Source organism: Crocodylus porosus, unplaced genomic scaffold (assembly GCF_001723895.1).
Source record: "Crocodylus porosus isolate Cpor-Errol unplaced genomic scaffold, CroPor_comp1, whole genome shotgun sequence".
Taxonomy (NCBI): domain Eukaryota; kingdom Metazoa; phylum Chordata; order Crocodylia; family Crocodylidae; genus Crocodylus; species Crocodylus porosus.
Window position 1 is genome coordinate 29,529,442 of NW_017728947.1, and position 11,489 is coordinate 29,540,930.

An 11,489-nucleotide genomic window follows, 5' to 3' on the forward strand; every position below is an offset into this window, starting at 1 on the left:
GGGATCTAGAAGCGCTTTGAACGACCCAACAGTTACTGTTCCTTGTGCTGATTTCTAAAGGTGAAGCCTTAGGTGCCTTAATATAGCCCGCACCGAGCGCTCCCATTCAAGCGCTCAACGAGGCCGATCAGCATCATTAGAAGCGCACGAAACCCGCGGCCGGAACGACCCCCTTCCGCTCCCCAGCGACTCCACCGGGGGGGGGCGAAATAAAGTAAAGTATAATATAATAAAACCCAATGTATTTCTTGAAGCTGTAGAGCTTCAAGGGGCCAAGCTATAGAGAGCCCTTTGGCTCTTTGCTGAACCAGCAGCGGGCAGGACCCGCTACCTGGCTCCCAGCTACCTTATAAAGAGCGGCTGGGGGGGGCCTGTGCCGGCTGGGGAGAAGCGTTTGGGAAGGGGAAAGCGCAGGAGCCCGAGTCCCATCAGTCCCCTGTTGGATGAGAGCCTCGGGATGCCACCTGCTTGCCAGGAGCCCAGGACACTCCGAGCCCGGATGGCACCTATGGGCCATGCTGCACCACGGAGAAAGAAGCAGCCGTGCCCGGGTGCCCGGCTGCGGAAGGGTGCCCTTGCTGGGCACTGTGGAGGAGCAGCGCTTCCCACCCGCGAGGGGGTGGCAACAAGAGACGAAACCGTCACGGACCGACTTGGAAAATAGATGGACCGACTTGGAAAAATGGAGTCTCCTTTAAAGGAGAAAAACGGGGGAGCCCGTGGCTTTTCCCTTGCAGGCTGCTTGGGGCACCCAAGCCCCCTGCACCCAGCCCCTGCCCCACGCACTGGGGGCAGCACTGGCCATCACTGCTTACAGCTGGGTCCCGGTCCAAGAAAAAAGGTTGAGAACCACTGAACTAGAGGAAACCCCAGAGCCTCTTTGCTTTTCCAACACAAGGACATGCATTAATAATACTACTGTTAATAATAATAGTACTGATGCCAGGCGGCTGGCTCTGAGCCCTTCGCGGCACTCAGAGGGCGTCTGCGATTTCCCCTCCGTGCCTTGGAGGTGCAGCAAGTGGCAAGATCAAGGCGGTGGGACACGTCCCGCAGGCAGGGCCGATGCTCAGGAAGGGCCCCGGGGGGGGGGCAGACGCGGTTTTGGGCGCCCAGCCCCGAGAGCCGCTGTCCCGAAACAGGGCTAGCGATTTCATGCGGATTAACCAGCCCGGCCGGCGACACACGCAGCGCCGAGTGTCCCCCCCTCCTTAGCTTTGTCCTTTCCCCCCTTAAGCGCAGAGGGGACGCCATGCAACTTGAGTGACTTTTAAGAAATAAATTTGAAGATAACGACATTAAAATGAATGGCAGGAAGCACAAAACCGCCTGAGCATAGGTCAAACAGCATTAGTCACAGGTTTTATCTCCAGACATTAGGAGTCCCTTCTCCTAAATGATCACTGCCTTTGAAAGGGAGCGTCCAAAGGAGATCACTGAAAATAAGATCCTTTCGTCCGATTTCTTGGTTTCTTACGGCCTCTCTTCCCTTTCAATAGATGTCTAGTCCCTTTTGCCTTGGTGCTTAAGGGATTCTTTATGAGCGGGCTAAGACACAGCACAAGGAACCGGGCCCACGTGTGCCCCAGCATGCGCTTGACCCAACCTTCCAGAAAATGTCAGCCCCCTTTTTTAAAAGCAGAGAAATTAGCAGCAGTTGGTCTATAGTGAGGCAAAATGCCCCCGATGTATAGGTAAAGAAAGGACTAAATCATCTCAATGGAAAGTATAATGACTGTAAAAACGAAGCCGTCTCAGATCCGCCTTCAAGGCACTGAAGTTGTGTTGGGCAAGGCGGAGTGTGGGGGTGCGGGTGGTGTGTTGGGGGGGGACGTCATTTATGTGTGTATCCTGGGGGAGCTCTTTTTGTTGTTTTTCTTTTAATTGCAGTTATTTAATTTACCCCTCTTCCACCTAGTAGGAAACTCCCCCTTCCCCCCGGAACATCCCCGCATCTGTCCGGTCTCAGCCTTAGTGAAATGCCCCGCTCCGAAGTAGAGGAGGGAGATAAAATGTTTAAAGAAGAAAAGAGAGGCGGAGATGGTCCCGGCACTGCCCTCCCCAGATCAGCAGGCATTAGGAGGCGCCTGCTTTGGCGCCCCTCCGAGCTCGGGTCCTTCCCGAGATCTTGCTAACTTCTTTTCTGTTTCTCTGCAAAGCATCAGCAGCAATAAAGACGGGCTTTTAAATCCATCCAACAGCTCTTCCAGGTCCCGCAAAGCCACCCTTGGCTGGAGACTTGGAGAAACTTGTGGGCCCCGTAACATTTCGACTGCGAATCCCGTCCCCTCCAATAAATAACTTTTTGATTTGAATCGAGGGAGAGGTTTACCAGACTTTCTTTCTTCCCTAATGTGATATAAATCGCAGATGCACTTTTATTGAATGGTTAAAGCATCGACATGGAGATCATCAACACAAAACGCCCGGACAAAAACCATCGAGAGAAATAAAGCTGGTTAATAAGATTTTTGAGAAGGCTTTGTGTTAAAAAGTAAAAAGGGAAAACAGCTGAAGGTGACAGTTAGTTCATGGTTAATAGGATAAAGGCTTCATGGCTGAGGCTGCACACTTCTGCTTGCAAAGGTTCAGCAACACCAAAGAACTGAATAGGGTGCTTTTAAAACATAGGACATTTAACACATCTGTTATATTCTTTAACAGAGAAATCAGGTAAACCCACTCTCAATAGCCGCTTTCATCGTCTAGCTCAAAAGGAAAGTAACTGCACTTTCATATATTTCCACATTTGGCCATTAAAATAAAATAATTAAAAAAAAAAAACGACAACCCAAACAAATCAGAATATCACTGGTTTCTGCTACTCCCTTGGAAAATGTCTGTTTTGTTCTCGGGGGGGTGGGAAGTGGTGGGCTTTGGGTTTGCTTCGCAGAAAGTCTGCTAAAAGAAGTGGCTGGAAGTGATTCTTGGGCGAAGCCGAGACGGACCCACGCTGTATTTTTAAAGCTGCTGCTGACAACATCAACACATAGCACGAACTCAAAGGATCATCTTCGTGTCACCGCGGTGCCACAAGCTGCTGGGAGATAGATGACTGGTCGCTTCCACATCCCAGCAGTCTTGATTTCTCTTTTCTTCCACAGAGGTTAGATGCCCGGGACCAGCCGAGTGAAAACCGGGGTACTCGAGAGCTGCAGAGATCTTCTGTACGTTTAATGCTCAGGTTGCCTCGCAGACAGAGCCTTGCCCTGGTTAAGTTTCCAGTGACTTGCAAACCTCTGGCCCGACTCATGTAGGACCCACCTATTATGTTCGACTACATCATTTCAAATCTGTGCAGGCTGCATTTGTAGCTAGATAGGTAGGTCGAGAGAAACTTGCTTCATACACGTACAATAAGTATTCTTGGACATGTCACCGGCCCTTGAAAGCCCGGAGGACAGACTCCGAAAACAATCGGCCCCCATATCAGAATCCTTCGGGGCGCTAATTTGTATTTGCCATTATTCAAAATGGGTGCTTTTTTGACAGCCTGAAGATAAGTTTGGATGAATATGTATTGATTTATTTCCTACACGCAGCAGGGGAGCAGCAAATAAATTTAGTGCTTTCTTTAAATAATTCCTTCTCTATGAGGCAAGATGTCATTTGAAACTTTTAAATAGGCATTTAATTAGCCTGTGTGTGTTGCTTCTGAACAAAACCCTGCTGGGAGCTTTTGGAGCAACGTCTTCCAAAGAGGCGGTCAATATGCAAAATTGATGACTACACTTTCTTTGTTGCGAGGCCATTGTGCATTGCTTGCTTATGAAGTCTAATCCAATCATAAATTGCACCCCTGGACCAATCAGCGTGCCCCGAGCTCGCGATGAATGAAGCTCAAGTGGAGAACTTTGTTGAACCCCATTGTTCGAGCTGTCACTTTTGAAAGCGCTTTAGCTGGGCTGACCACTATAAAACCCATCATCCAGGAGGAAGGGCAAAGACAACCCTGCCAGGCTGCCTAGTTGGATCTTTACTGAGAGGTTTGCAAAGCAGAGCAACAAACAAACAAACAAACAAACAAACCAAGCCCCCCAGCCAGGTGCCTGGCACCCTCGCCCAGCCTCTGAGATGATGTTCCCCAGCCTCATAGCTCCTCCGGCTGTGTACCCGAGCCTGCTGCGGCCAACTCCTACCCTCACCTTGCCTCAGTCTCTGCAGTCGGCCTTTTCCGGCCACTCCAGCTTCTTGGTAGAAGACTTGATCAGGATCAGCAGGCCCGCCAGCTACCTGCCTCGGAGCGCCCCTGCGCCCAGCCTGTCCCCGCCGGCCTCGGGGGCCAGCGCCGCCCGCACGGACGCGGGCACGGCCGAGCTCGGCGGCCCCGCCGCCCCTGGCGCTAGGAGGGGCTGTTCGCCGCAGACGTCCGTCTCTCCCAGCAACGAGGCCACTTTCCTGAAGTTTGGGGTCAGAGCCATCCTCTCCTCCACTCCCAGAACCGGTAAGCGGCCACCGGCCAGCCCAGCCCCGCTGCCTGGGGCTCCACCCGGGGCCGGAGCTCCTGCGCCTCTTCCCGCTGGGAAAAGTGCTGGGGGGCGGGCGCCCAACTGGGGTTGGATCTCTTGCACCATTCCCCAATGGGAAAAGTGCTGAATGTGCGTGTGCACTTGGGGTTTGAGCTCTTGAACCACCTCCCACTGGGAAAAGTGCTCTGCGTGTGTGTGTGTGTGGCTCTACTGGGAGTTTGATCTCTTGCATGCACTCCCCAAGGGGGAGGAAGGAGGAGGGGGTGGGGGGGGGAGAGAGAGAAAGAGGTTGCACTTGGGGCTTGATCTCTTGCACCAGTTTCCAAGTGGGAAAGGTGTGTGTGTGTGTTGGGGGGGGGCTCCACTTGGGGTTTCAACTCTTGCAGCATTGCCCAACGGGGGAGAGTAAGTGTGTGTGTGTGTGATCGCCAGCTGTGCAGAAACCCCAGCCCCGGGGGAGGCAGGCCGAGGCGGGGGGGGGTCGCACAGAGGAGCTGGGACCGAGAAGCCGAGTTCCTCCGCCGGGGCCCGGGGGCAGCGCCCTGCAGCCAGGGGAAGGGCCCCCTCCGTGCCCAGCGGGCAGTGGGGCCGGGGTGGCTTGTCAGTGCCAGGACGCTGCCCTGCCCAAGCCATGCCAACGTACCTGCCATTACTGCCTGGCATGGGGCCAAGCGCTCCCGAGAAGCGGAGCATCGCAGTAGCCCACCTCTAGTCCCGGTGTGCAGGGGGTATAGGCGTGCCACGCACACGCACAGAGCACGGCATTTACATTTGCCGAGATCTGACTCTGTTGCCCGACTCAGTTCCCCTGCCTCCCTCCCTGCCTCCCCTGTTCCTGGACGACTCCAATCCGTGCTGAATACTCATTGTGAGGCTGCCTTGTTTTGGGTTTTTTCCCTCCAGAAACCTCCCCTGCCTTGCTCCAGACCGTCCCTCCAAAGACTTTCTCCTTCCCGTACTTTGAAGGATCCTTCCAGCCTTTTATCAGATCTTCTTATTTCCCAGGTAGGTCTCCGCCTGACCCTCCCCCTCCCCCCTCCCCTGGTCTCAGGCATATCCCAAGTCATATTTCTCCGGCCAGCCCTGGGGGTTAGGCTCCAGTTCAGAGGTTGGCCGGAGTACAACATTCAAGAATCAGTCGCGCCAATTTGATGCCCTATTTAGCACAAGCAGTGACTGCTTGACATTTCGTGCCGATCCCCCCCCGATCTACAAATTAGCCGGAATTGTCATGGTCCAAATTTGAGGCGGTGCCTTTCTCACAGAGAAGCTGCTGGCATCCTCTTCATGGCTGGGGTTTTCCCACAGAGGCAGTGCACTCTGCCACTGATCCCCAACAAAAGTTTCAGCACCATGACCAATTTGGTCAGCTCCCTCCGGGCAGCCACACACAGACCCGGCGCTGACTCCACCATGCTGCTGATAGACATTTACCAGCCATGGGCTAATTTCCCATTAAGGGTCATTCAGCATCCCAGTATTTTCACAAGACCACATGGAGCGCTCCCTTGTTCAGGGTGTTCGGTGTGGCCATCTCCAAAAAAAAAAAAAAAAAAAGGAAGGAAAAAAACCCCTCAAAACCCCAGAAGATAACCACAGCTCATAGGCCTGTCCCCAGGGCAGGTTACCAACACCATCCAGGCAGGTAAACCAGACACATACCTGCAAGGATGGGGGCGGGGGGCACTAGCCCTGTGGCTTGCATGTAACTTAATAGGACTCTCCAGCCCAGAGGAGTTGGTCACATTTAAATGCAAATCTAAACTACTTGTGGGACGTACAGGGGGCAAGGCCAGCCTCAGAGAGGATTAACCCTTTGGCAGCTCACCTTGGGTCTCCAGCTTCCTGTATCTACCCCTCTCCCCCAACCTGTGCAGACAATTAAAGTGAACTAAAAATCTCCAGCGATCAAGCTAGCTCAAGCAAAACCAGGCCATCAAAACCTGAATCCCATTGCTAGGACCTGTAATGATTTGGCACAGCAATTCAAAAATAATAATCTAATTACACAAACCAGCTATTAATTTAAAAAGAGAGAGAGAGAGAGAGAGAGAGAGAGAGAGAAAGGGAGGGAAGGAGGGAGCCATAGAGAAAAATATAACCCAAGCTCTTTCATTCATGCTCCTGATAATGGAATTTGCTTCTTTTCTCTGCCATGTGAATGGCCTAACAAAAACAACTTGAGCTTTATAAATAGCTTTTCATGTCCATTTAATGAAAATGATTTGGGGAAAGAGAAGATTGTGTCATCAGTATTCTCCCGAGGAGCTTGGCATGCAGTTGTGTTTAGTTTGAAAGTGTAAATCTCTTTTGTTCCAATAATATATGGCTTTAGCTGCTTGTCCTCAGTCTTTTTCTGTTAGTTCATTACTACACAATTACCATTCACGCTTCATTAGAATCTCTGTCTCTCTTTGGGAGTTTTTTTAAGGAGAAACTCTGCCCTTTTTATCATACCAATACCATTGGGAACCAGTCAATGTGCTAATTAGCTGTTACTTTTCATGTCTTCGGATTGAATTCAAGTTTTGTAAGGGGGGGAGAGATTAATATAAAAAAGATGAATACTGATTGATCAACACTGCATCTAAAAAGGACTTTTTTGTCGGAATCAGAGAAGTCCCGCATTTTCATCTCCAGAATAAGAAAGTACCCGAAATGATAAAAGAGTCTGAAAAATCAAATACTTTTTTGGGGGGGGGGATTGAGGGAGAAAGCTTTTTTATTATACCTCTATCTTAGCTGGTACGCCTCGCTTTGCCTTTTCAAGCTGCAGACCTTTGAATCTCATAACAAAACAGGCCACTATTGATACATTTTACACGTTTCAGTTGATGTATCTAATCCTGGTTATCACTGCTTGAAAGGGACGCTTATTTAAGCGTAAAGTTCCTTTCACTGCATCAGGTTTATAGGTGCATTCAGTGCACAGAGTGAAAGACTCAGAGGGATGGGGTGAAAGGGATGGAGACGAGAAAGGGGAAAGAAATGAAAGAGGAGAGAAAGAAACAGAGGGGGAGACCCGGTGGCTGCGCCTGGCCTCAGCCTGCCCACGACTCACTCGCCTGTTTCTGCCTCTCCTCCCCTCCCTCTCCCAGCTTCCTCTTCAGTGGTGCCCATCCCTGGCACATTCTCGTGGCCCATGGCTGCGAGAGGAAAGCCCCGCCGGGGCATGCTCCGCAGGGCAGTCTTCTCAGATGTGCAACGCAAAGCCCTGGAGAAGATGTTTCAGAAGCAGAAATACATCAGCAAGCCAGACAGGAAGAAGCTGGCAGCCAAGCTGGGACTTAAGGACTCACAAGTAAGCAAAAATCAGGTGGTGTAGGGGGTGGGAGCTGGGGGGTGAGGGGGTAGGATTCATCCCCTGCTGACCTGGGTTATTTCTCAGCCGCTACATTCCAGTTAACAAAAGTTCATGCTCTCAATATATCTTATTTAGTCAGTCTATAAGATGCAAATCTACCCTGCCTTCTACCATACAGCCAGTCAAGACAAATGTCTTTCAGGGACCTCTTGTCGGCACACGGGTGTCCTGTTAGGGCCCAAGACCTGCCAACTGCTCTGCACCTTCCCCACACTGCATTTGCAACTGTTGATGAATAGCAGAGCTGGCTGAGTAGAGTTCCCCAGCTCCCTTTCTCATCAGCCTTGCTAATTGAAGACATGCTGCTTGTATTCAATAGGACCCCATCCCTGTGCTCAATGCTTTACAAGACAAGGCAGGGGCCTTTCCACAAAGAACTCACAATCGAGGTCCTGAGGGTGCTCCGCTTTCCCAGACCCCAGTGGATCTTGAGGGTTTCTGGGACCTCGAGTGGAGTTAGTGGCCTTCATTGCTTCTCTGGGAGGAAGTAGCAGCTAAGGAGGAGGAGAAAGGCTGCCAGGTGGGGCAGGAAAGGTTGTTCAGGAGAAATCTGGAAGTTTGCTGTAGCTTTTAGGAAAGAGTGAAGCACCAATAGCAGGAGAAAGCAAAGGGGAGAGGAGTCGGAAGCATAGTCTTACACAGCCTGGCAGCACTCTACTCTTCAAGGAGGACTCAGGTCACTGCCCTGAAGGCCTGAGAAATGAGAGCAGAAAGGATTCTTCCAGGGTCAGCCCATGTACATTGCACATACAAACCGTGTCAGCTGAGGGCCAAGCTGACCACCTTCTCCAAGGCACTGCAAATCAGTTGTGTGTGGCCTCTAGGATTCTTTGTAAACTGAGCCATATCCTTTGTAAATGCTTTTCCTCTAGGTGAAGATCTGGTTCCAGAACAGAAGAATGAAGTGGAGAAACTCCAAAGAGCGAGAGCTCCTCTCCTCTGGGGGCTGCAGGGAACAAACTTTACCCACCAAGTTCAACCCTCATCCAGACCTCAGCGACGTGGGCAAGAAATGTTCAGGAGAGGAGGAGGAAGAAGTGTCACCTCTGTGCCCAGCCAGCCCCCACCATGCCCTGACCTACCACCAGTCCCCAGAGCACATACACTTGAGGGACAGACTGGACTCCCATATGTCCCCCTCTCCATCCCACTCCAGCAGTCCCAGCAAACCTTCAGACTTCTCAGACTCAGAGGAAGAGGATGATGAAGGGGAAGAGGAAGAGGAGGAGATCACAGTTTCTTAGATGCCCTGCCTACCCCCACCATGACAGGGGACATTGCAAAGATGTAAATTTAAAAGTGCTATAAAATTGAAGAGGTGGTGTCCCTCCTGAACATCCACGTAGTTCTCCACTGCAGGTTATTTATTAAATAGCTACAAGTCTTACTTCTCATAGGCATTTCCCTGTTTGTCCTACTTGGAAGCTCTTCTATTCACAGTATCCCTTAGCCTTTCTACGTGTAACTTTGCTTAGCAACCGAACTTGTTTGATAGGGGCATTTTCTTGAAGCAAGCCAGAGCAAAATAATTAGGACACTTTGATTTATAATGAGGGGGAACTTACAAAATTCAGTGGAAACTGTGGTTTCTAAAGAAAATCCTGGTACATGCCATGACCCTTTTCATTAGATTTCAAATGAACTGCAATCTGTTATGTTACAGAAATGACTGGGAACTGGTCTGATCCTGCAACCTTTACTTATATAAGTGAGTAATCTCAATGAGGTCTGGGGAACCATTCATGGATCAAATACTGTCCCCCACCTGCTTTACTCACACTGATTAGCACCACACTCCAAGAGCTCTCCTGCTGAAATTAACTCAGTGGGACTATTCTTGGAGTGTGTTGTGCCCATGTGCCTCATATGTAATGGGGTGCTGTGTGTTGACATGCTTTTTATTTAATTTATGCATTATTATATAGTACACGAATTACTGTCTAATCCACTGATTTGCCCACAGGTCTGTAATTACATTTCCACTTGGCTTCTGTTCTAGATTTTATGTGGAAAGAGGAAAGTGGCTGCACCTCTTTGATTTCTGACTGAACTTTGCTGTCCTTGCACAGCTTTATGAACTGTACACTATTTTGTACACATACATTGTATGGATATTTTATACCAAGGCTATTTTGAATGCATTTAAAGATGGAATGACAACATTTCTTTCTTCTTTTGTTTTTTTTTAAAAGGTGTTTAAACTAAAAAAAAAATGTAGCTGTTTAATGGTGTAACTTATAAAGAAACACTTTTATTTTGTATTTTACCGTGTACAGATTTTAAATATGTATATATAATAAATGGAATGAATGCCAAATAAAAAGTAGATTTCCAAGTTTGGTTATTTGGTTATGCTTGGTTTTAGAAGGCTATGACTAGGGACAAAGCAATTAACTAATAACATTTGATCAAACACAAAGTTCAGATAAATCACCACCCACATCAGGACTTGTTAAAATAGAAATGTATTCATTTTGAATTAAAGAGATTTTGAAATGAGTGAGACTTGCCTATGGTGTTTATCATATAAGTAGTAATTGCAAATAATTATTAAATAGAGTTTTACATGAACAAGGGCTTACATCTTCTCTACTGGTTGCCGCAGTTATGATTCATCTCCCTCCATCTGCCAGTCCCATGAACACCACATTTGAGGTACAGGCTGGACTTAACCACAGCATCACTGTATTCTGTTTAAAAGAACAGGGATCATTTTGAACACCCTCTCTCCCTCCTTTCCCCTATGATCAAAACAAAATTTAGATGGTAAATTCTAGATCCCAACTGGCTTTATACAGAGTGGAAAACTCTTAGTTTCTAATTAGGTATTACCTGGCCAGACTGTCTGTGTGCAGCAGCAATGAACAGAAAAAAAGGAGTTTAGGCTATACAGTACATTGTAACACAAAGCATGAGGAAGAGGGAAGGAAACTAATTCAAGTTTGTGATCTTTGCTGCCCTTGCTGTGTTTTAGTAACTCATCTAGAATGAACAGACAATTTAACCTTGCTAAGTCTGATTCTGCATATAATACAGGGTGAAGACTTTACTATGCAGCTTTAGCAGGCTCTGGCTTCAAGTTAGGAAAAGGGAACATTGGGTTTTTTTCCCCTCAAATCTTGGGCTAGGCACACTCCTTTAATTTCTTTTTAATTTCATCTGGAGCAACATTACTAGAGATTCAGTGTTGTTCCATTTAAGAGGAGGACTGGGGTCTATGGATAATAATAGTAACATATTTAAATGTTGAGAACACAATCCTGCTTCTACTGAAACCTATGGCAAAATCCCCACTTATTCTAACTGAAGCAGGAGCATGTTCCAAGGTTGGGGGGGGTGGGGTGAAATTGCCAGGATTTACAGCTAGAAGCAATGAAATGAAATTAGGCAAGGGAAGATTTAGGCTGAATATCAGGAAATATGGTGGGATCTGTAACACTTGTAGAATAATCACTCAAAGGATAATATAAGAGCCCCATTGATTGGAGTATTTTAAAACTGAACTGGAGATTATAGTGCATGCAATAGCTTTGCAACAACTGCAGGGAAGGATTAGATGACCTAATAGGGCTTTTTTATCTCTAACTTCTATGATTCACTCAGTGGGTAATTGTAAAGCGGATCTACAAAAGGAAGAACACTCACAACTGCAGCAG

The 11,489-nt window shown here is 48.5% G+C and overlaps 1 protein-coding gene across 1 annotated transcript; it reads left to right on the plus strand.

Annotated features, from left to right (window-relative positions):
• The first annotated feature begins 3,980 nt into the window (after positions 1-3,980).
• Positions 3,981-10,040, plus strand: DBX1 (developing brain homeobox 1). The gene is made up of 4 exons (XM_019551261.1): positions 3,981-4,444; positions 5,373-5,474; positions 7,568-7,770; positions 8,706-10,040. Exons 1-4 carry the CDS (start codon positions 4,075-4,077, stop codon positions 9,075-9,077), a joined length of 1,047 nt encoding a protein of 348 aa, XP_019406806.1. The 5' UTR covers positions 3,981-4,074; the 3' UTR covers positions 9,078-10,040.
• Positions 10,041-11,489: the final 1,449 nt, after the last annotated feature.

What these genes read in the sequence shown, in the direction of transcription:
- DBX1 (XM_019551261.1), top strand. Translation starts at nt 4,075, where the DNA reads ATGATGTTCCCCAGCCTCATAGCTCCTCCGGCTGTGTACCCGAGCCTG. An exon ending in CTCCTCCACTCCCAGAACCG is followed by an intron (nt 4,445 to 5,372) that starts GTAAGCGGCCAC and finishes TTTTCCCTCCAG; the next exon opens with AAACCTCCCCTGCCTTGCTC. An exon ending in CAGATCTTCTTATTTCCCAG is followed by an intron (nt 5,475 to 7,567) that starts GTAGGTCTCCGC and finishes TCCCTCTCCCAG; the next exon opens with CTTCCTCTTCAGTGGTGCCC.